The 25,527-nt window shown below is 38.1% G+C and overlaps 1 protein-coding gene and 1 pseudogene across 1 annotated transcript in view; one reads left to right on the top strand and one right to left on the bottom strand.

Moving 5' to 3' along the window:
• LOC107561262 (coagulation factor IX-like) overlaps positions 1–5,588 on the top strand; it is a 20,672-nt pseudogene extending 15,084 nt beyond the window's left edge.
• A 4,145-nt stretch (positions 5,589–9,733) lies between these two features.
• Positions 9,734–25,527, bottom strand: part of LOC107560525 (proto-oncogene DBL-like) — a 32,366-nt gene continuing 16,572 nt past the window's right edge. Inside the window, exons 14-30 of the mRNA XM_016244742.1 lie at positions 24,064–24,146; positions 22,078–22,160; positions 21,934–22,000; positions 21,704–21,819; positions 19,736–19,805; positions 19,532–19,624; positions 19,349–19,441; positions 18,215–18,340; positions 17,881–18,102; positions 17,537–17,629; positions 16,293–16,371; positions 16,142–16,205; positions 14,355–14,455; positions 12,542–12,657; positions 12,173–12,285; positions 11,174–11,277; positions 9,734–11,072 (exon numbers count right to left, since the gene is read on the bottom strand). Coding sequence (XP_016100228.1) covers positions 11,032–11,072; positions 11,174–11,277; positions 12,173–12,285; positions 12,542–12,657; positions 14,355–14,455; positions 16,142–16,205; positions 16,293–16,371; positions 17,537–17,629; positions 17,881–18,102; positions 18,215–18,340; positions 19,349–19,441; positions 19,532–19,624; positions 19,736–19,805; positions 21,704–21,819; positions 21,934–22,000; positions 22,078–22,160; positions 24,064–24,146 — 1,664 coding nt within the window. The 3' untranslated portion in view covers positions 9,734–11,031. The remainder of the gene's footprint in view (positions 11,073–11,173; positions 11,278–12,172; positions 12,286–12,541; positions 12,658–14,354; positions 14,456–16,141; positions 16,206–16,292; positions 16,372–17,536; positions 17,630–17,880; positions 18,103–18,214; positions 18,341–19,348; positions 19,442–19,531; positions 19,625–19,735; positions 19,806–21,703; positions 21,820–21,933; positions 22,001–22,077; positions 22,161–24,063; positions 24,147–25,527) is intronic.

Here is a 25,527-nt window from a genome sequence, read left to right as displayed (position 1 = left end):
GTCATTGTTTTGCAAGTCACAAGTAAGTCTCGAGTCTTTGCATTTAAGTCTCAAGTCAAGTCCCAAGTCAAGACGGACAAGTCCAAGTCGAGTTGCAAGTCCTCAACTTTAAGATTCAAGTCTTAAACAAGTCATTAGTGCTCTTTGCCCAAATTAGTGTCTCGGTATTAATTACTATATCAAATTCATAATAATTTATTTCAGGAAGGCAGGTAGAATGTTTGACATCAATTTCATGTGAGATGGGTGCCCTTAGTAAACCTACTCAAGTTCAATTTAGGGATTGTGCCAAAATAGGACAAGCAGCGAAAAAAAACGATTTTATTAGTAACAGAATAGCAAAGACAACTTAATTTCAGAGAAATAACAACTGCAATAATGTGTGCATAAGAATATATGCTTCTAGGTTTTATATTGAAGCCAATGAGCCATTATTTGGAACCTCAATGAAACAGATTTAAAAATATGTGAGCGGAAACGCAGAAAGAACTGCTTTGAAAGAACTCGAAGAAATAACTGCAAGCATACTTTGCAAGTGAGAAGAAACATGCAATATGGATGCAGACAAACTCATGAAGACAATCATTCAAAAATGCTGTATTACCATCCTTTATAACTACGAGTAACAAAGACAAAATCATTTAATAGAAAAAAAATGTTGTACGTTAAATATTAAGTTTATAATATGCATAGTTGATCGCCTCAGTAAAACTACTCAAGTTCAATTTAGGGATTTGTGCCAAAATAGGACAAGCAGTGAAAAAAATAAAACTATTTTATTAGTAACAGAAAAGCAAAGACAACTTAATTTCAGAGAAATAACAACTGCAGCATACTTTGCATGTGTGCATAAGAATATATGCTTCTAGGTGTTATATCGAAGCCAATGAGCCATTATTTGGAATCTCAATGAAACAGATTTAAAAATATGTGAGCGGAAACGCAGAAAGAACTGCTTTGAAAGAACTCGAAGAAATAACTGCAAGCATACTTTGCAAGTGAGAGGAAACATGCAATATGGATGCAGACAAACTCATGAAGACAATCATTCAAAAATGCTGTATTACCATCCTTTATAACTACGAGTAACAAAGACAAAATCATTTAATAGAAAAAAAATGTTGTACGTTAAATATTAAGTTTATAATATGCATAGTTGATCGCTAAATTTATAGGGGCTATGTGCGCTATAGGCCTACAGACTGATTTACAACACGTGAATTCATTTATCACGGTGATGATGAGGCAGGGGCAGACTTACCCATTAGGCAAAGGTAGGCGACCGCCTTGGGCCCCCAAAAGCCAAGGGCCCCCTAAAATGCTTTTCATATAGGATATGCGCATTAAACGGACGTTTGCAGTTTAGGTGTTTATTACCACGACAACAGTCCGAGTCAACAGTACGCACTTCGAGTACCATGAGCGCTCAGACTGACCTGAGTTTTGCCCATCTTTCCACATAGTGAGGTAGATATGTGGGGGCGTGTTAGAATGAGCCATTTTAGATAGATGTGGCTGACTCTTAACTTTTATAAAGAATATCTCTTTGGATTTGAGACTTTAGTCTTTGCAACTTTACAGATCTTCTTTATGCACCAAGAGCTTGTAACACTCCAAAGAGAAAGGAAAAATTGAAATCGCATCATATGACCCCTTTAATTTATACTAGCCTATATATATATATCCAGCGCTCCCTAAATGCAGTCTCTGGCTTATTGCCAGTCAAGTGCAAGCACGCTGCAGGGACACGTCTATAACGACTTTGATCTGATCATAAAGTCTTTCCGAGTCACAGGGCTCAGTCCAATCCAAGTCAAGTCTCGAGTCATTGCTGTCAAATTCTAAGTCGAGTCTCAAGTCTTCTTTAATTATGTCGAGTCGAATCGCAAGTCATCAAATTTGGGACTCGAGTCGGAGTCAAGTATTGAGTCCACACCCCTGATATATATATATAGCCTACATACACACACGTACATAGTTCTTTTTTTTATATAAAAATAAAGCAAATTACAAACCATAAGAAAAATACAATAGATACACATTAAATAAACTTTTTCTAATACAGTAGGTTTAACATGCATACTTTATTTAACATCTTTTGCTGTTTGATTAACATTAAAGGGGTCATATGATGCGATTTCAATTTTTCCATTCTCTTTGAAGTGTTACAAGTTCTTGGTGCATAAAGATGATCTGTAAAGTTGCAAAGACTAAAGTCTCAAATCCAAAGAGATATTCTTTATAAAAGTTAAGAGTCAACCACGCCCTCCTAAAACAGCTCGTTCTAACACCCCCCCACATGTCTACGTCACGATGTGGGAAGATTTGCATAACCCAAATGCATAACACCCAAATGTTCACGCAAAGAAAGAAGGCGTAACTTTTATTCTTGCTGTAGTATTGTTGTTGCCGCCGCCGCCATGTTGTGAAGGCGCTGTGTGCTTCGTTGTGAAATAGCAACATCATATGACCCCTTTAATGAGACACAGGTATTTAATAAGGCTGCTGTCCCTTTAAGACCGAATGAATATAATCTACTGACACATATCCGATTTTCACCCACCTGTTTACGTTCCCTTAAGCCATAACCTACTGCATTTACCTGAGATACTCCACACGATTGACATTTTGACAGCTGTGTGTGTATTTAACAATTAAGGCGCAGGCAGAACTGGGATCGCGCGGGCGCGTGGCCGAGACAGCGCTTCTGTGTGTGTCTGTCATTCAGCGTGATCAGTGTTGCCAACTAATTTTCAGAGAAAGTTGCTAAAGGAAGGTAGATTTGTTGCTAATTGACGTGTTGATGTCATTGGGCAATGACGTCATTGCGTAATCCCGCGACGCAAAATTATCATCAAATCTCTCAGCAAAAAATATATTTTATATGTTAATTTAGATTTGTTTGTAAAATAATATGCATGATATAATATCAAAATATAAATAACTGTATTTTAAATACACGGAATTATTGAAAACGTAAACATTTTTGAATGATTTCAATTTAAGTTTTTTTAGTAGCTAGTAAACTAGTAATTCTACACATTCACAACTAATATGCTTTAAGCAGTGTATTAGTAGTTATTTAGTATGCTACACTCTAAGAACAGTCTGTAAAAATAAGGCACAATCTACTGTTAATATAAAATAATTTTCCGTAATGGTTTTTTTACCTGCATTTTAAATTACCCTTAAACCGCATAAACACATTTCATTACACCAAATACACAAAATAATGTTCTTTTTAGCAACATCATATGACCCCTTTAATGAGACACAGGTATTTAATAAGGCTGCTGTCCCTTTAAGACCGAATGAATATAATCTACTGACACATATCCGATTTTCACCCACCTGTTTACGTTCCCTTAAGCCATAACCTACTGCATTTACCTGAGATACTCCACACGATTGACATTTTGACAGCTGTGTGTGTATTTAACAATTAAGGCGCAGGCAGAACTGGGATCGCGCGGGCGCGTGGCCGAGACAGCGCTTCTGTGTGTGTCTGTCATTCAGCGTGATCAGTGTTGCCAACTAATTTTCAGAGAAAGTTGCTAATACCTGCATTTTAAATTACGCATTGTGTTTTCGGGTTACAATGGATGATGGATAATGTCCTGAAAGATTTTCCATTTTTCTTACAGTATACTAACTGATCAACAATCGCAGGTACAAGCTACTAACAAAGTGTATGATAAATGAACAATTATTCAATTATCAAATTATTCAATTATTATCATTATTATTAAATTTAACAATTGCAAATAGCAGCTAACTCAATTCACGTGATGTGTGTACTGCTAGGCATCTGTGGTTTCCTCTTTTTGTGTAATTTGGATGGAAAATGTGTGCCTTTTTATTGTCTGAGTCACTTATCAAAAGTTGCTAAAGGTTGCCAAATCAATTTTTAAAATTGCTAAATTTGTTGCTAGGTGCTTTTGGAAGAAAAAGTTGCTAGGGTAGTCTGAAAAGTTGCTAAATTTAGCAACAGAATTGCTAAGTTGGCAACACTGAGCGTGATTCCGCCTTCACTTACTCGTTTAAGTTAATCGATAACGAATTGTGAATGTGATTGGATGGTAATTTGGTTCTACGACAAGTTTACTTGCCTTTGATTATGCTGTTCTCGCGTGATAGAACACTTCTGCTACTCGCTGTGATTACCCAGGACCAGTCATAAAGACATTTTGAAATACGGGACAAAACATGATTTTTTCAAAATAAGTCGGGAGACTAAAAAAAAGAGCTGAAATACGGGACTGTCCCGGGAAAAACGGGACGTCCGGTCACCCTAAGTTAGGGGCACATCTACTACTGTACAACCCAATCTGTTTGTGCACCCAAAATCATGTCATTATCCCAGTTGACTGCTGCTCTCTAGGTGGCGCACTCAACACAGCAGGTGTTCTGTGGCGGCTCCATTCTCAACTAGTTATGGGTCATCACTGCAGCCCACTGTCTGGTAGGAAGCCAGAATGGATCCTTCTACATCAGAGTTGGTAAGACCAGAACAACAGCCAAGGAAATACTGATTAAATTAAAATGATGTATGGCGCCAATATTTAAATACATAAAATAATAAAAAATATAAATACATATATTTAAAATCTATTTAATTGTAAAATATGAAAACAAATAGTGAATATGTATTAAATGTAATCACAGCATACACCGCATTATTACTTTCTTCATCAATATTTTTTGTATTTCAGTAAAAATATCTAAACATCCTTAAGCAAGTCAGGGGATTACAAAGGCTTGTTTTTAGAAAATATTAAGTTTATTTTACTTTTTTAGTACAATTTGTCAGATTTATAAGAAATAATATTCATATATATATTAGAAATATGATCAATTGTATTTGTAACACTCCAAAGAGAAAGGAAAACTTGAAATCGCATCATATGACCCCTTTAAGAATCTGTAGATATTTTTTTCTGAAATTTTTACAGATCCAAGACCAGTTATTATTATTATTAAACTAAACAACTACTGTATGTTTCACAGGGGAGCATGACGTCTGCAAGACTGAAGGCACAGAACAGAATCTGAACGTCACCCGTTTCATCTCACATCCCCGTTATGACTCCAAAGTAAGCCTCTACAACCATGGCATTGCCTTGTTGAGGCTGCACAGCCCCATCTGTTTTACCCCAAATGTACGTCCCATCTGCTTGGGACCCATGCTCTTCTCCAACTCACTGCTGCAGTCTGGATCTCTGGCTACTGTCAGTGGTTGGGGCCGTCTGCGCTTCCAAGGCCGAAGTGCAGTGACTTTACATAAGGTTGAGTTGCCTTATGTCGACAGAACAGTGTGCAAGGAAAGCAGCAGTGACCTGATCACATACTTAATGTTCTGTGCTGGATACTTAGATTCTCCTAAAGACGCGTGACAGGGGGACAGCAGAGGACCTCATGCCATGCTCTACCACAACACCTGGTTCCTCACAGGCATTGTCAGTTGGGGAGAAGAATGTGCCAAGAAAGGGAAGTATGGTGTGTACACCCAGGTTGGTAAATATTATCGTTGGATACAGCACGTCATCAGAGTTACAAAGGGAGTGCTGCTTAAAAATGTGGACCTGTGACCTTAAATTCTCATTTTAAAATGTCATATGCACACATGGAGTATTCAAACCTGGAGAGAGAAGATGATCTGTTTAATTAAATGAAGTGACATAAATACAGTTAGACTGTTCGTAATCCACTGATCCCATTGTAACAGACTGTAGTCATGCTCCGCCCCTTAAGACTTGGCGAGATTCCATCAATAAACCCTGTGCAGCATTTCATCTATACATGACTTAGTACTTTCACTGTCCCATATGGACATTTAATAATCCATAGACACCTGCTGTTTTCTCCTGTGGTTTAATGAAAGCAAGTATGTTATTAAGCAAGATACTGTCTGGTTAGAACCTGCTAATGTTGCTAACTCAATCTCTCATTCAGACAGAAAGAAAAAAAAGTAGCCCTTAAGCTTTGAACTGCCACTGCCTTCAGAGGGAAAACTGGAGGAACGTAACGGGGATGACTGAAAATATCTGACACTAGAAACTTACTTAAGATTTCAACGGTGTTCTTTAAAAGACTCGTGAGTCATGACCTAGTTCTGAAAATCACTGGGTCTTACCCATAAACACTGGAGGCATCAGATCACTCACATCTTGCCCGTGAAAGATCCTTTCATCATTTGAGGCCAGTCTCTGGGAGATAACAACAGAACTGGGCCCGTATTCACAAAACATTTTATCTTGCCACTAAGAGTTCTCTTAAATAGAAGTAAAAGTTTTTATGGCATTGCCTTGTTGAGGCTGCACAGCCCCATCTGTTTTACCCCAAATGTACGTCCCATCTGCTTGGGACCCATGCTCTTCTCCAACTCACTGCTGCAGTCTGGATCTCTGGCTACTGTCAGTGGTTGGGGCCGTCTGCGCTTCCAAGGCCGAAGTGCAGTGACTTTACATAAGGTTGAGTTGCCTTATGTCGACAGAACAGTGTGCAAGGAAAGCAGCAGTGACCTGATCACATACTTAATGTTCTGTGCTGGATACTTAGATTCTCCTAAAGACGCGTGACAGGGGGACAGCAGAGGACCTCATGCCATGCTCTACCACAACACCTGGTTCCTCACAGGCATTGTCAGTTGGGGAGAAGAATGTGCCAAGAAAGGGAAGTATGGTGTGTACACCCAGGTTGGTAAATATTATCGTTGGATACAGCACGTCATCAGAGTTACAAAGGGAGTGCTGCTTAAAAATGTGGACCTGTGACCTTAAATTCTCATTTTAAAATGTCATATGCACACATGGAGTATTCAAACCTGGAGAGAGAAGATGATCTGTTTAATTAAATGAAGTGACATAAATACAGTTAGACTGTTCGTAATCCACTGATCCCATTGTAACAGACTGTAGTCATGCTCCGCCCCTTAAGACTTGGCGAGATTCCATCAATAAACCCTGTGCAGCATTTCATCTATACATGACTTAGTACTTTCACTGTCCCATATGGACATTTAATAATCCATAGACACCTGCTGTTTTCTCCTGTGGTTTAATGAAAGCAAGTATGTTATTAAGCAAGATACTGTCTGGTTAGAACCTGCTAATGTTGCTAACTCAATCTCTCATTCAGACAGAAAGAAAAAAAAGTAGCCCTTAAGCTTTGAACTGCCACTGCCTTCAGAGGGAAAACTGGAGGAACGTAACGGGGATGACTGAAAATATCTGACACTAGAAACTTACTTAAGATTTCAACGGTGTTCTTTAAAAGACTCGTGAGTCATGACCTAGTTCTGAAAATCACTGGGTCTTACCCATAAACACTGGAGGCATCAGATCACTCACATCTTGCCCGTGAAAGATCCTTTCATCATTTGAGGCCAGTCTCTGGGAGATAACAACAGAACTGGGCCCGTATTCACAAAACATTTTATCTTGCCACTAAGAGTTCTCTTAAATAGAAGTAAAAGTTTTTAGCTAAGAGTTTTCTCTTAAAACCTATTCACAAAGCTGCTGAGACGAGCATTTACTAAGGAATAGAGAGAAGTCTTAAACTAAGAGCAAGGACGTTGCTATGGATTATGTCAGCTTGCTTATTAACTATGCACACAGTGATTGGCTGATAGTCTCCGTCAGAGATTTATTCAGAGCAATATTGAAGAGCGCAATATTATGTTGCCATATTCAAATAAAGGTTTTAAAATAAAACGGCTAATTGCCACATTCAAATAAAGATGTTAAAATGCAGGCTAAGTGTCACTAATTAAACAATATAATATATACTGTATATGTTCAGCTAATTGTCAGCCTGTATGCTTCTTGTAAAAAAAAAGAAAAAAAAGGGAATATGCATATAAACAGCCTTTTAATTAACAGAGTAGAATAATCATGGCTGATAGTAAGACATGCAAACAAAAAAGAAAACCAAACTGAACGCAAGACCAGCTGTTACTTCTTGCCCAATTTGTTAATGAAACAAAGCATATAATATTTTTATATAATAAATTTAGGACTGTCACGCTCATTATTTTTAAGATTTTCTCCTAAATCGGCGAGTTATGAGCTACTTTTATCCTTAAGATATTTTGTGAATACGGGTCCTGATGTATATGTGGCTTTGACTCTAAAATGTCTTATCCTAAAAATCTTGTTCTTATAAATTAAACTTTTTTTTTAAATCATTATTATCTGATTTGGGGTCAGCAATTTTTTCTTTTTTAAAGAAATGTGTACTTCACTTTAAAAAATACATTAAATTTATGAAATTTGAACTTTCTATTAATCAAAAAAACTGAAAGAATGTAACTTTCCAAAAATATATTAAGCTGCACAACTGTTTTCAACATTGATAATAAGAAATATTTCTTGAGCAGGAAATCAGCGTTGAATGATTTCTGAAAGATCATGTGACTGAAGACTGGCGTAATGATGGTGAAAATTCAGCTTTGCATCACAGGAATAAATTACATTTTAAAATATATTAAAACAGAAAAATAAATTTTAAATAATATTTCACTGTTTTTACTGTATTTGTGATCAAATAAATGCAGCCTTGTGAGCAGAAGAGCAGACATTAAAAAAATCTTACCGTCCTCAAAGTTTTTAACACTCTGGAGGTCCCTCAGGACAGACACGGGACGGCGGGCCTCCAGAGCGATACCCGTTCGGGTCACCATGGCGGAGCAGGCAGCTCGGGGAACCATGGCGGAGCAGGCAGTCCAGGAGGCCATGGCGGATCAGGCAATCCAGGAGTCCATGGCAGAGCAGCCTCCGAGGCCACGGCTGGAGCCCTACTCCCCCCAATTCTTGGAGAAGTTTACAGGCATCCGTTTACAGGAGCCCTCCGTGGGCTAAACTCGGGAACAGGAGCCCTCCGTGGGCTTAACTCGGGAACAGGAGCCCTCCGTGGGCTAAAATCGGGAACAGGAGCCCTCACTGGGCTAGACTCGGGGACAAGAGCCCTCACTAGAGCGAGCTCTGGGGCTGGAGCCGACACAGGAGCGAGCTCTGGGGCTGGAGCCGACACAGGAGCGAGCGCAGGGGAGGCCGGCGGGCTTGACAACGTTGTGGCCGGCACTTGATAGCAGGGTGGTCCTCATACCGCTGGGAGAAAAACGGGAAAACAAAAGACTATTCAAAACAAAAACACGGGAGAAGGGGCGCCGCTTACTGTTTTGGTCTGCTGTTCTGTCACGATTCACACTGGGAGAACGGGAACGAAGGAGCGAAGAGACGAGAAGTAAAGCAAATTCCAAAGTCTTTAATGAACGTAAAGCAGGGAACACAGGTAATCACGGAGGACACAAAATGACATATAACAGCGGACGGGAAACGAGGGGCAGAACACACTTTAAATACACAGAAACTAATGGGACACACCTGGGAACAAATTAACTAAACAAGAACAGGAAAAACCAAATATGGGCATAATAATCAACCTGAAGCACGTGGGGGAGGAAAACACAACAGGAGACATGGAACAGAGTCTGACATAAATAGTTTTATTAAAAAGTTTATTTCTTAATTTTCAATAGGCTGTACAAATTTAAATATTGTTACAATACAGCAGTCAACACAGATACAGTACATTCCTTCAAAAAGAATCATTTAAAAGCCAGTCCCAAAAAACAAACAAAAACAAAAATCAGGATTAAATGCTATTAGATATATTGGGGTCCAAAAATCTGAGACCATTAGTGAAAATGCTTCTCTTTTGCATTATTTCTGAGTGAAAAATTTGATTGAAAAATTAACATGAACATGGTGGAAAAACTAATGATCATGAAATTTTGAATCCCAGATATTCAATGTGTTGGACGTCTGGTAAGTGGACATGAATAAGCATATAAATATGCAAAGCTGACAGTATATATGGCTAAAACAGCACAGTTTTCAGGAAGTTGTGTCCTTTACGTGGCTTGATTTTGAGTGGGTGGCTGAAGCTCCACGCTGGAAGGGAACAACTTCATAGCGAAATTAATAACATAAGAGATATGTACTGCACAGCGTCTCCTGCTGCTACACACAGCTTATTTCCACTTCAAACGGTGAAATATCAAAGTCAGCCCTCCAACTGTAGACCTGATTTAATGTAGTAAATTCATATAAGTCTGCAATTAATATTTAATTAAGCATTCTAAATAGAGGGTATAGTTAATGCTTTCTGTATGATCTCCCTTAATAAGAAACCTCCATCAACACGGCTCTGATTTAGCAGATTTCAACACACATGCGCTCAACTCATATTTGTGGCTCCAAAGTCAACTTACATGACAGCCCCCAGGTCTTCAAGCTGGTAGAGTAGATTCTGCATGTAAAGTGCCTGACAAGAGAATTTTACTAAATAAGAGAGGCAAGAATTTACGGCATGCAAAATTCATCCGGTTTAAAGCTGTAGAAAGACACAAAGAGCCACAAATTTGTGACCCGAATAAAGTGCTTTTAAATATTTTTTGAGGTAACTAGTGCACTACTGAGCAAAGTCTGTATTAAATAAAAGTGGGAAAACAGGCATTATGGCACTGCATAATTTGGCACTGAAGCTCTCAGGAAGAGCTCAGATTGAGGATAAATATAACAGTAACAGTACAAGATAAATAACAGCACAAACACACAGTTAAAAAATGAAGGTCCTTTACGAACAGGATGTTTTCATAGGTCTTCTAGGAGTTAACCGTGAAGACAGCAACGAAGAGGCCTTTTGATGAATTTAAAAACAACTCTGAAGTCTATTGGGACAATCTCAGAGTCAGAATGTTCTAGGCTTCACCTAGTCAGGAGGACTGAAGTGTGTTTAGGCAGAGGACAGTTTTTTAAATGCGCTCTCTGGGTTTTCTGAAATGGTCGAGATCTCTTGTAAGATGTACAACAATTTGTCTTTTGCATTTTGGTAGCATCTGTCAAAGAGGATCAGTTCAAAACATCTGGAACACAATCCTGCTGGTCAGGACTGAATCCATGTAGTCACATACAGTCTGAGCTACCAAGTGTGAATGTTAAAGGTCCAATATAGCACTGGGCCATTCCTTCACGGCGAGCTGAGCTTCCGCGCCTTACGATTCCCTGGGTCTGCAGAGAAGATATGGCAGTATGGATTTTATGCAACGAGGAAACTCGACTCTACAGGGAACTACTCTAAAAAGGCAGTGGATGTCCAAATGGACTCTCACCTCCAAGCCGGTTGGAGTGATTCTTGAGGCTTTCCCCCAGCATGCCCTGCAGATTGGCAGTAGGGATACGGCCTTCCTGTCTGCGACTCAGATTCTTCACCAGCCTGTGACAGTACACAACTATACTGATTTACACCAAACCAATATCTAAATCCACTTTAGTGCCATTAAATTTGAGTTGTTGAACGAATGCATTTGAATGAAATAATCAGGTTAAATTTACCTATAGGTACCACCAGAAAAAGTTCACTCATAATGAAAGTCAAGTCACCTTTATTTGTATTGCGCTTTATAGGCCTACAACAGATATTGTTTCAAAGCAGCTTCACATTATTAAACAGGAAAGTAACAGAATCAGTGATGCCAGCTTCATAAAACATCTCAATTCTGCGGTAAAGCAGCTCTAAAAAAAGCAATATTGTGATTATTCAGGTCCAGAAAAGCTCAGTGTTGATCCCGTTCAGTTCAATAACTGTAAAAGTCTATGGATGGTGTAGAAGTATAAGCATGCATATATATATATATATATATAAAAGCATTTTTAAACTATTAAATCAACCTGTGCATTTGAAAGGGATCTAATTCTGAATTTTGCCCAGTCCTGGTAAAGTAGTTATTTCTGATATGGGACTAACATTTCCCATAACACTTATCAAAATCATGCTGTCAGATGCTGTCAAACTTAAAGGGATAGTTCACCCAAAAATGAAAATATCTATCATCAATCATCATATTCTTCCAAACCTGTATCACTTTTCTTTCTTCAGTGGAACACAAAGAAGATATTTTGGTAGCCAAATAATTTTGGTTACCATTGAATTCCAATTGTACCACTGAGACATTTCTCAAAATGCCTTTTTTATGTTAAGTCATATAAAGCCACAGAAGTTTGGAACAACATGACAGTGTAAATGACAATTTAATTTCTGAATGAACTATCCCTTTAATTTCTCCCAGAATATCGCTTTATATTCTTTTATTTTCATGCACATCACTCACCAATGGCCATCATTTTCCTCATGCTGTAGTTGTATGACATCACCACACTTAATGATGAACTTATCTGTCCCATTTTTACGCCACTCGACGAAGGCCCTGTATCTGCCAGCAACCTAAAACAAACAGTTGAACAAGTAAAAAAAAAAAAAAAAAAGTGCACCCACCAATTTCTATAAGGGACTGGGGGGGGGGGGGTGGACCACCACACTTAATGATGAACTTATCTGTCCCATTTTTACGCCACTCGACGAAGGCCCTGTATCTGCCAGCAACCTAAAACAAACAGTTGAACAAGTAAAAAAAAAAAAAAAAAGTGTCGCCCGCAACTTATATAAGTGACTGAGTGAGTGTGGGATGTCCGTCTCTCACCAAACGGGCAGCCTCCTCCTCCTCCTCAGTGTCAGATGGGTTAGAGAGGCTGTTTGCTCCACTCCAGTCCTCCAGACCTTCACAGATATCTACAGAATAAGGTGTGCCCGGCCAGCCTACCACAAACACACCACATGCATGTTTCAGTGTAAATCCTTACATTCTGATTGATGAAATACATTCAGATCATGCAATACTTCAGAGATCATGTATGTGCTTGGAGAAATCACATGCACTTTAATGTTTACTGAGTGTGTGGCTTTGCCTTGAAGTTTGAGGTGACAGGGATAATGGTTTTACAATAGAAACATGAATGTGTGTTGGCTATTTTGGACAGCAAGCATTACACTTCAGCAACACAGCTTTGTACAGGCATGTGTGCAAATGTGTGTTTATATGTTGGTAAGTGTATCTAAGGCCCAAAACAGAGTGGCAATTACACATGTGGCAATACTGTCATGTCATCTGTGGGTTTCTTTACCTGTCCATTAACCGTTATACTGTATAATCAATGTGAATATAGCCATGTTTGTAATCTACTATTATGATCATGTGTTTCTTGTGTGTAAAGAAGCCTGCAGGTGAGCAATCAAGTTATTCTACTATTATGATCATATGTTTCCTGTGTGTATGGAGAACTGCAGGAGAGTAAAATGTGTACATTGAATGGGGGTAGAAGGACTGTGTATGAAACGTGTTAAACACACCTTGAGGAAAAACTATATAAAGAGTGTGCAGACACAGACTCGAGAGATTCTCTGCAGAGTTTCTCGGCTTCATTGTCTCTATCTTCTGGTATCAAAACCTCAAGACTTCGAGAGTGATTTCTCATAGAAACGGCAGAAACTACCACATAGTCTCAACCAAAACAATTAGTAAATTCACAGGAAAAATCTCAATAATTTATAACTTTAAATACCATAATTAAGAGGAAATATACACACACAACAAATATGATGAAAAGGGGTTGTTTGTGGTTTTAATATGTAAAACAATAATATAAATAATTATTATTATTTTAATATAAATTATTAATACTTAATACACATATATAAACAAACTACCATTCAAATGTTTTTAATGCTTTTAAAATAAGTCTCTTAAAATAAGCTGGCCAAGACTGAATTTAATTGATCTAAAATACAGTAAAATATTAATATTGTAATAATATTATATATTAAATAATAATATTGTAAAATATTTTTACCATTTATTTTCTATTTTAATATATTTTATAAAGACACTTATTCCTGTGATGGCAAAGTCGAAACTTCAGCATCATTACTCCAGTCTTCAGTGTCACATGATCCTTCAGAAATAATTCTAATATGCTGATTTGCTGCTCTTCTTATATCTTTGTAACAATGTAAAAGTCTTTACTGTCCCTTTTGAAAAATTGTATGCATCCTTGCAAAATAAAATAATGAATTCCTTTAAAAAAATCGTACTTGCCCCAAACTTTTACGGTAGTGTATATATATGTTGTACATATATTTATATATGCAGTGTATATCAATGTTAATAATGCTAATGTGTGAATGATACAGTTTAACCCAAAAACAAATCTCGTTTCATCATACTTGTTATTTTCCTGCTTCCAAGATAGACCACAGCAAATGCATAAATACACTTCAAAAGTCCATGTTTGGTCTTTTAACAGTTCAGTTAAGACAAAATTTCTATAGAAACTTAACTGTACAACTGTGAAACTTAAGACCACACGTGCATGGTTTTGGTCTAACACATTCTACATTTGCATACTTTAACAGAGATTAGGTGTGTAATATATGCTGTTTGTGTGTGTAACACTCACTGCGTCTGTTGTGCTGGTGCTGGGTTGAGCAACTGAACGGGTCTGGACTGCTGCGGCTTGACTCAGTCCCCTCTGAGCTGACTGACGCTCTTTGCGGTTTGCTGTGGGACAAGAGCAGAGCATGAAGTAAATAAACAATTATTCACACATACACATCTCTTAGTCATAAAACAGGAGCCAAACCAACCATCAGCTCAGCACAAACCATATAAGAAGCTGGCAGATATGGACAGATGGCGGTAATTTCAGGCCTGCAAGGCAAATGACTCTTTTATAACAGCATAGAGACACGCTGATAAGGAAATGGAGCAAAAATAAGGTGATACAGTCTTGATTTGTCAACATACGACTCAACAGGCTGAGCCAGTTACAACCACTTTATCATATTTGTCTTGATCTCAAAATAAGGCCCATCTTCAAAGCGCTGCTTAATAGCCAAAACAATGGCGTCAAACCAAACTCTTCTGGTGTTTGCATGTCATGCAGATGCAGAGATGCTGGCAAAGCATCTGCCTGTTATGTTAATGATAAGGGTACTGCTGTTGAGATCGGGGAGGTGGGGTGTGTATGAAGGGGACGGCGATGGTGGTTACAGAGTGGCCGTAGCAGCCCTGTATGTGACGGAGCACAGATCGGAGCGCCTGATTTACCACTGAGCGTCACTGTCGCTGGGAGGGGCGAGTGAGGCATGGGCTCCGAGCGCGCAGGCACACACACACGCCCCCCGACAGGGACACAAGGTCCAGACGGGGCAGGCAGCCCTTAAGAACGCCACCGGAAGGCCGCACGGCCCTGCGGGAGGACAGGCAACCACACACAGCGGCTTTATTCCCCTCATTAACATCAGAAAAATTTTCATACACTTTTACTTAAGTACTTTTACTTCATTGATTTGTTAAAATGGGACATCCTGAATGTGTATGGGTTCTGTATATGCAAATACAAGTAATATGGCTTATCCATGGGTCCAAAATTAACACTTGCCAAATGAGAGTAAAAACGGCATTGGCGAGTAAATAAAACAGTTACTGACCAGTTGGGAACTGCATCATTATATGTTTGAAGTAAAATTTTTATAATTATAACCTGACCCTCACTGATATGACATAATTAAAATCTTAATATTTTAAAATCTAAAGACATATAAATCAGAAACTGCCCACTAAAGAAAATATATGTATATAACTATATATATATATATATATATATATATATATATATATATATATATATATAATCTATATATCTGTATATTATATTTTTATACTTAAAAAATATATTTTAAAATATTCTTTATTTATTTAGTGATGGCAAAGCTGAATTTTCAGCAGTCATTACGCCAGTCTTCAGTGTCACATGATCCTTCAGAAATCATTATAATATTCTGAAAAAGTAATGTTTTTCTTTCTTTCTTTCTGTAGAATTCTTTGTTTAAAAGCAAGTTCAACAGAAACAGATTTGATCTGAAATAGAAATCTTTTGTATCACCTGTATATTTATGACTGGTACATTTTCTTAGTTTAACAAAGTTACATATAATTAAAAATGAGTTAATTTTGGACCGTGCTTACACAAAGCGGGGACTGTAAAAGCAGGGAGAGTACTGAAGTAACTGCAAGGTTCTGCAAGGGAAGTGTCATGTGAGAGATCTAACAGCTAAAAGCAGCAAAAAGCTGGTCTAAGCCAAAGGGTCAAGGAGAGTGAGTGTTGAATATGAGGGTTGGATCAGGGAATAAAGAGGGGCTCACGGACAGTGATCTGTACATTAGTACAGATTGGATTCTTACCTCACTGAGAGAGGAGGAGACATCTGCATCTGCTCTGAGACTGCAGCAGAGTGACACAACCCTTCTGGACCAATGAGAGAAGATCACACATTACTCAAAGTACTTGTGCAGGAATAATAGTGACATTTAATCATGGGAATTGTATTGAGACCTTTGAGTTGTTTCTGCTGGTTGGTCAGGATCTTTCTGATCTCGTTCAGCCAAGCAATCTTCACCTCCACTGTGGGTGACTATGAGAAGTTTTTGCATAACAGTGGTGAATGTGTGTATATATATATATATATATATATATAGTTTATTTATTTATTGTACTTAATTTTTTTTTGTAACTGTTACTTTAATTGTATAGTAAAGAGCAGCCTGAGACATTCTTTACAATTTCGCATTTTATGTCATTTATGAAATACTGCTGCTGACAGAAACTTCATGGCTGAAGCCATAATAATAAGCTTATAATATTTTTCTTTCTAAATACTGAGAATTTTTGCATGTTTAAGATGTTTAAATTTTTAATGTACTCTGAATTTACAAGTTCTTTAATTTATTAATTTAATTTAGTTTTTGTATTTATTTTATTGTTTATTTTTATATATTTGAATGAGAAATATATAATGAAAGTCACATAATATGTCAATATCTGAATATTACACTGTTAGAGATGCTCTTGACTCTGAATCATGTTTATATTTGAAACTTAATAAGGCCAGCATACTCACCGGACATGTCACCCATTGAGCATGTTTGGGATGCTCTGGATCGGCGTATACGACAGCATGTTCCAGTTCCTGCCAATATCCAGCAACTTCGCACAGCCATTGAAGAGGAGTGTACCAACATTCCACAGGCCACAATCAACAACCTGATCAACTCTATGCGAAGGAGATGTGTTGCACTGCGTGAGGCAAATGGTTGTCGCACTAAATACTGACTGGTTTTCGGACCCCACCAGACCCCCCAATAAAGTAAAACTGCACATTTTAGAGTGGCCTTTTATTGTGGCCAGCCTAAGGCACACCTGTGCAATAATCATGCTGTCTAATCAGCATCTTGATATGCCACACCTGTGAGGTGGATGGATTGTCTCGGCAAAGGAGAAGTGCTCACTAACAGATTTAGACAGATTTGTGAACAACATTTGAGAGAAATAGGCCTTTCGTGTACATAGAAAAAGTCTTAGATCTTTGAAAAATGGGGGCAAAAACAAAAGTGTTGCGTTTATAATTTTGTTCAGTGTAGTTCTCCAAGTTTCATTAATTTGCATTTAGAAAAATCAAGTGTAACAGCTGTAAATTTGTGGTTTGATGCATCTAACTGAAATACCGTCTCTGAAAATGAGTTGAGAAGAATCGCTATTACATTCATTTTTGGATGAACTGTCCCTTTAAGCTTGCTCACCTGTATCACATAGACTTCCTCTCTGCCACTGTACCAGATTTCAAACTTCTTCACATCTCCTTTGACGTTCTCCGTAATGCCGACTGCACTCATCTGCCGGCATAAACAGCATTTTATACTCACAGATGGAAAAAAAAACATGCAATTCTGAAAACACACATCTGCCTGCTATATAAACATGTCATATCCTGTCACATTCTGTGACGTAGCACCACGTTTTAAAAACAAGGAAGGAGATGTTATCATGAGTAAACAGGCTGACATACAACGATGCAGCCACATATGATGCTAGCAGGGTTTTCTGAGATTGTATATGTGCTCCCTGCAGGAAGTGTGTGTCGTACCTTAAGACAGTGCTTGAAGCTGTAGGAAGGAGTTTTGTCAGCGTTCTCTCCATGTTCCTCTCGACGCTTGCAGAAGAGGAGCGCATGCTCATGCAGGAACAGGTGTCTCTGCATGGGCTTGAAGCGGGCCAGCTCCTTCACGCGGGTCGGACCCTTCTTATGACTAATCCACACGCTGAAGGAGCCCTGCATTAGCACGCGGCCCAGATTGCTGAGATCCCCCTGCAACATACAACATGTTAACTAACTATGCATTCTCTCTCACACACACACACACACATACACACAGAGTCTCTCAAACACACACTCACTTTAAAGTTGGTTAAAATGTCACCTCATATCCGGTGATGGCAATCTGGTGCATTGAGTCATTGACTGACTTCAGCAAGTCCAGCATGGCCTCTAGCGCCCCCTGCAGCTCAGAAACTCTCTCACACCCTGAGCTGTACTTCAGAAGCTCCTATTATCAAACACGCATACAATTCCTCTGATTTAATGGACAAAAATATTCCTACAGAAAAAAACATTTATGGAGTAAAATCACGCAAAGTTGCTATGGAAGCTTATTTACAACCACAGAATAAAAATCTAAAACTTTTTATCTCACAGTTCTGACTTTTTTCTCACAATTGCAAGTTTATCTCTCAAAATTCTGACTTTTTTCCTTATAATTTTAAATGTATATAATGCAATTCTGAGTTATGAACTCATAACTGTGAGTTTACATCTCTTAGACTTTTTTCAGAATTGCAAGTTTATATCCCGCAAATCTGACTTTTTTTCTCACAATTATGTTTTTTCCCCCCTCCCCAAATATTAGGTATCTGACCGGACTGAACTCACATAGAGAATTATGAGAAGAAAAAAAAGTTAGAATTGTGAGATGTAAACTCAAAATTCGGAGAAAAAAAATCACAATTGCGAATTTATATCTCACAATTATGAATTTTTCCTTACAATTCTGAATATATTTCTCGTAAGGTATGATCTCGTAACTGTCAGTTTACATCTCTTAGATTTTTTTCTCAGAATTTTAAGTTTACATCTTACAAGTTTGACTTTTTTCTCTAAATTGTAAGTTTACTTCTCTCACAATTCTGCAAGCAGAAAACTCGCAATTGCAAGATATAAACTCGCAATTCTGAGAAAAAAAGGTCTGCATCGCATGAATTTTGAGGCATTAACTCACAATATCAAGAAAAAAACTCTTTTATATTTTTCTTCTGTTGCAGAAATAAGGTTCCACAGGTTGCATTGTGATATAAAACCAAATGCAAACCATACTGCAGTCCACATGAACCATATCCCAGACCTTTTCAAGCATACTCAGGTGAGATTTCCTGAACAAACGGACTTGGCACCAAAAGATATATAATATGAAATATTAAAACAATTAAAATGTTAAAAGATACATCATTTTATATGAAAACACCCTAAATGCAGATTTGTATTCAGATGAAGCTCGCACCTTTAATAGGAGCTGATACTTTGTAAGGCGCTGGACTGGTTTCAGCAGGTATGAGTCAAGAGCAAGTTTGTGTTCCAGCTTCTTTTGGCACTCCTGAAACACACAGGACACATCTCAGAGCTCTTTCTAGATGCATGCCAGTGTGCTGCAAGTATTTTTATAGATGGAGAAGGTTTTTGATACCTGAAAGAACAGGCAGTCCGAGAACTGCCTCCATAAGGAATCAGATCGAGGCTTGTTCTGACAGTAACATTCATATAAATGGAAATGGTCTTTCTGAAAACAGACAGATATTTCATGTTTGATATGTTTTGTGAAAAAAAAAAATTGGAAAGACATAAACAGTAACCCGAAATTAGTCTCATATCGTGTTTTAAATTTCCTCACCCTTTCCAGAAAGCATGCCCCTACTGCCTCAGGGCTCTCCAGACAGCTTTCCAAATCCTGTAGGAAGACACTGGAGGACAAAAGACACAAGTTCAAACAAGTGCAAGTACACTGTCATTCAAAATTAAAAACAGAAATAATGTGAAATATTATTACAAAAAAAAAAAAAAAACTGTTTTCCATTTCAATATATTTTAAAATGTCACTTATTCCTGTGACAGCAAAGCTGAATTAAAAAAAAATCCTTAATATGCTGATTTGATGCTCAAAAAACATTTCTTATTATCAATGTTGAAAACACTTAATATTTTTGTGGAAACTGTAATACATTTTTTTCAGGATTCTTTGATGAATATAAAGTTCAAAAGAACAGCGTTTATCTGAAATAGAATTTTTACATGTCTTACAATTAGAATAGAATTATACATGTCTTTACTGTCACTTTCAATCAATTTAATGCATTCTTGCTGAATAAAAGTATTAATGTATTATTTTTTTATTCTAGTGACGCCAAACTTTTGAATGGTAGTGTATATATTTTCAAATATTATTATATAATTAGCCATGTTTTAACATCTTATTATTATGTCTTTCCTACTGCATTCATACAGCAAAACAAAACAAAAATAATAAATAAATAAATGTCTTCCTGTTTTAAGCATAAATTTAAAAAAAGAGATTTAATACCACGACTGAGGTGAGACCCTTGAGCAACTCACTGCTGTGTGTGTGTGTGTGTGTGTGTGTGTGTGTGCATGCACTTGGATGGGTTAAATGCAGAGCACAAATTCTGAGTATGGGACACCATGCTTGGCTACAACATGTCACGTGACTTTCACTTTTTTCACTTTCAATTAGTATGTATGAAATCTAAACTGAAGTACAAAACTATATATATATGATGTGTAAACATATATACTTATAGTATGTGCTGTACAAATCCAGTATGCACAATATCTAGTATGCATAATTAGTTCAGCAACTATATCAGTTCCTTAATTTTAAGTAGTACTATGCCTTTTTCCATCTCTGTAATAGATAAGACTGACTGACACAGTGATAGGTCACACAGCTGTCTATCAGAACCCCCGCTCTGCTGACACGCTCCTTTCCAGCTGAGCTCTCATTGGCTTAATCAAATCCTTATTTGACCAACAGACATTTAGCTGTAATTAAAGTGCTTTAATTGGCGTAACGGCTTCCTGCAGTCAACCAATTTGCCTCACCCTGGGATGAAGACCCAGCAGTCAAGACAGGTTTCAAAGCCACTGACAAACACAGCTGCCCAAACCGATAAGTTTGATTAAAATAAGATGTTTTATGAAGGTGTCTTGAAGTCAAAACTGTGAGAGTGCATTTGTGTCTGACTTTCAGAGGCTGAGGATTGCTGTTTTATCTCACAGGAAACAGAACCATATTTCAGTCTGGAGCTATTGTTTACACTTTGCTCCTGCCGTTAGCAGTGCTATATGAAGTTCTCTGTGTGTGGCCTTGCCTGCTATGGAAGTTGTAGATATCAGGCAAGTTTCCAAACAGCACATCTCTCTTGTTGCGAAGACTTGTTGGCAGGAGCGGAGCAAGAGACGGATTGTGCATTTCAGCCCTGTAGCCCTGCAAATCCAGACAAATTGAGTGAGGAAGATCATAAACAAATCCACAACATCAATCGGCTTCCTGCAGTCAACCAATTTGCCTCACCCTGGGATGAAGACCCAGCAGTCAAGACAGGTTTCAAAGCCACTGACAAACACAGCTGCCCAAACCGATAAGTTTGATTAAAATAAGATGTTTTATGAAGGTGTCTTGAAGTCAAAACTGTGAGAGTGCATTTGTGTCTGACTTTCAGAGGCTGAGGATTTGCTGTTTTATCTCACAGGAAACAGAACCATATTTCAGTCTGGAGCTATTGTTTACACTTTGCTCCTGCCGTTAGCAGTGCTATATGAAGTTCTCTGTGTGTGGCCTTGCCTGCTATGGAAGTTGTAGATATCAGGCAAGTTTCCAAACAGCACATCTCTCTTGTTGCGAAGACTTGTTGGCAGGAGCGGAGCAAGAGACGGATTGTCCATTTCAGCCCTGTAGCCCTGCAAATCCAGACAAATTGAGTGAGGAAGATCATAAACAAATCCACAACATCAACACCTCAGCTTTATGCTCTATCTTCAGTGCCACATTCAGAAAAATGAAGGTCATCTTACCAAGAGCACTGCCAGCAGCTCCTCCACATAGATCCTCTCGGTCTCGATCAGCTCCTTCATCACATGTCTAAAGTCACACACATTCCCAGGGTCATCAGACATCAGTGTGTCATTTAAACAGACAGTGTCAGACAGCAGACTCACCGTTTGAGCAGATCAGTGCTGTCTTCTCCATCTATACTGTACGGGAGAGAGCTGGCCGTCTGATAGTCATGAATCACCTCGATCTGAACCGCACAGAAAACACCGAATGATTTCCTTTAGAAACCAGCACATGGTGTTGATTTAATCAAATCACACATACTGCACCATTTCTACATCTTTTCTGATCGTTATACATCTTTCATTCAGTATTAAAAAAAAGTGAAATACAGTATATTGGTGTTTCTTCAACTTGAGGCAATTCAGGCAGTCAGTGGTTGATTTTTTTATTTAAAACATTATTTATTTAAAAAACTTTATTTTTGTCACATGAAGATCACATTCAAACAATCTTGGAAACTGATGTGTGACGTAAAATTTAAATCACTTACTGTATATTAAAGTGAATATACAGTAAAATATAAATATTTTTAACGTTTGTCAATGGTGGAAATGGGATTTAATTGTGATTTTTAATCGTATTCAGGATACAAGCTATGAAATCAGCCTTGGAAAATGAAGACGGACACAGTTTTTGTTTTATCCAACTGTATTTGTTCAGTGGAACTTATAACATCCAAGTGAAAGACATAACACCAACATGTCAGAAAAAAACAAAAAACAATCACTGAGTTGGAAAAAAGAGACCCCTTGTGTCAGTATTTTGTTCAACCACCTTTTGCTTTAATTACAGCCTTTAGTCTGTTGGGATATGTCTCTGTCTCTACCTTTGCACATCTAGACTTTGCCATATTTGTCCACTCTTCTTTGCGGAACTGCTCAAGTTCAGTTCAATTTGATGTTGAGCGTTCGTGGACCGCTGTCTTCAAGTCATTCCACAGATTTTCAATGGGGTTTAAGTCTGGGCTCTGACTAGGCCATGCAAGGACATTCACCTTTTTCTCCTTCAGCCACTGTGTGCTCAGTTTTGCTGTGTGCTTTGGGTCATGGTCATGTTGGAAGGTAAACCTTCTTCCCATTGACAACTTTCTGACAGAAGGCAGCAGATTTTCCTCAAGAATTTGACGGTATTTTGCCCCATCCATTTTTCCTTCTACACTGACAAGTGCTTCAGTCCCTGCAGCAGAGAAACACCTCCATTAAGGACGATGATTATAAAGATAACGATAAAGATATAGTTCTAAAAATCGTTCTCAATATTAAAGAATAGCAGAGTCCACACCACAACTATAACGATAAAGACAAAGAGAAACGATATCGTTGGAATCACTTTCAAAACGATTTTTTTCCAGCTCATGAACGATAAAAAATTGACAGCCAATCAGAATCCATCCTGCTGTAACGAGCTCGAGAATTTAAAGCGGCAGACGAGCGTGCGCTTAGAATAAACAGAAGATATCGTTCGCTGGTGTGGACGCTAATATCGTTATCTTTATAGTTATCGTTCTTGGTGTGAACGGGGCTTTATGGGATATTACTGTAGGAATGTTGTTTTTTGGATGGTGAGCTGTATTGGATTTCCGCCAGACATATCGTTTGGTGTCAAATAATTCAATTTTAGTCTCATCTGCCTCAGAATCTTCAAGGTGCATTTTTCCCGGAGATCTTTTGACAGTGCCTTGCAACCCATAGTTGGTTGTTTGCTTCAGTTGCACTACCAAGGACTGAAATGATCCAGAAAAGCTCTTTTCATGCTGAGATAATCAAAATGAGCTGATCACAGTTGAAAGTCAAATGACTTTGTGTGCCACTGAGTTTACAAGTCATTTTTCTAATTTTTCCAACTCAGTGATTCTGTTTTTTTTTGTTGGTGTTATATCTTTCACTTGGATGTTACAGCGGAATAAAACAAAAACTGTGTCCGTCTTCATTTCAGTCTGCAAAGCAACAAAATGTGATTATTTTAAAGGGGGCTGATTCTTTTCCACTGTAGTATATATTCTGACTGTGGTAGTAAATTAAGACTTCTGGTAGTAAAATAACCTCCCAAATTTATTTATAAAGACCAAATCGAAAAAGTGCTGTTACCTTCCTGGAGTTTGGGCTTTTCCTTGATGTTTTTTTGCCTGGCAGTGGGAGGTCAAAGGTGAACTTTAAACTGGAATTTAAATCTGATTCAATACAAGAAAAGCAGTTGGATACAACACAGAATTAATATGAATGTATGTATGTATGTTTCAAAACATTTACAAGTGCAGCATCAGCAAGAACTCTGAGAAGATTTTTTTGAAGTTGCATATTTAAATGAAGCAGTTACAGACTAGTGGCTGCAGCACAAAACGTTGACATCCACAGTACTATGCGCAATCAAATCATATAATCAAAAACATTCAGACAGCACTGGGCATAACATAATATCAGTTTGATCTGACTTTGGAAGTCATTCAGAGGTCAATCCCAGTTTATGACCTCTGTAGGTGAATAAAATCCTCCTTAAATCTCTTGTTTCAGCTACAGATCCAACTTTACATTGCATTCCTGTCAGATCACTTTTGATGGGCGGTTATCCAGCTGTGCTGAAGATCACAGCATGTCAGGTGAGCTCTGCACGTCTCTATGGCTTCCTCCCTTGATCTCTCCATCTTAAAGTGCTTCAGATCTCTCAGGAATACTGAATGCATGGATACTGAATCTCTCTTCTTTATTCTCTCCCATTATATAATTCAAAACGAAAACTAATTCATAATCTTATTCTGTAATATATTATTTACTTATACAAATTTAGCAGTATCAACTGCCATGGTCACTAGTGAAATATACAGTTTAATGGTCATTATACAAAAGGATTTGACAGCTGAGGTCCACTATTGACCAATTAGAATAAAGTATTCCACAGAGCCATCCAATAAAGGTTTAAATTCTGGGGTAAACAAAAGGTAATGCTTCCTAATTTACATGAAGGCATTCATTTGACTATATGTCACAGAAAAGCCTTTGCTATGAGTTAATAAGGATCAAAAGGGCTTTAATGCATGTGAATTGCAAAAGCACCTTTTTTGACAACTCCCCGGGAAGTTTGCATTATCCAGAGGGATTTATTAGGAAAAAGGTGCAGCTTGCATTTGATAAGGTACATAGTAGTGTAACGGGGCTGACGAGACGTGAGACGTGTGGATCCATCTGCAGGCTTTATTCAAGAGACGTGGTAAACAGGCAGGGTCAAACTATGGCAAACAGGTATATGGCGGGCAAAACACAAGAATAGTCCCAGGGCTAGCGTAGGTCACCGATAAGCAGACAGAATCACAGGGGCGAGACGAGAGGGAGAAATCCAAGAAAACAGGCAAAGATCAAAAACCGCAAAAACAGGCAAGGCAAGGCAAGGCAAAACAAGGAAAACACAGAGACTCGGAAAGGGGTACAGGCTAAACAATACTCAGCAGAGAAAGGTGGTAAGAGTGGGTGTTATATAGTGAGTGAGGTGATAGGAAACAGCTGTGTGCAATCAGTGCAGTGTGCAAATCGTGCAAAGAATGATGGGATATGTAGTCC

The sequence above is a fragment of the Sinocyclocheilus grahami genome, unplaced genomic scaffold (assembly GCF_001515645.1).
Source record: "Sinocyclocheilus grahami isolate Dianchi unplaced genomic scaffold, SAMN03320097.WGS_v1.1 scaffold23.1, whole genome shotgun sequence".
In the NCBI taxonomy this organism is placed as follows: domain Eukaryota; kingdom Metazoa; phylum Chordata; class Actinopteri; order Cypriniformes; family Cyprinidae; genus Sinocyclocheilus; species Sinocyclocheilus grahami.
Note: the sequence above shows the minus strand (reverse complement) of the source record. Positions and strands in the feature narration are given on the sequence as shown.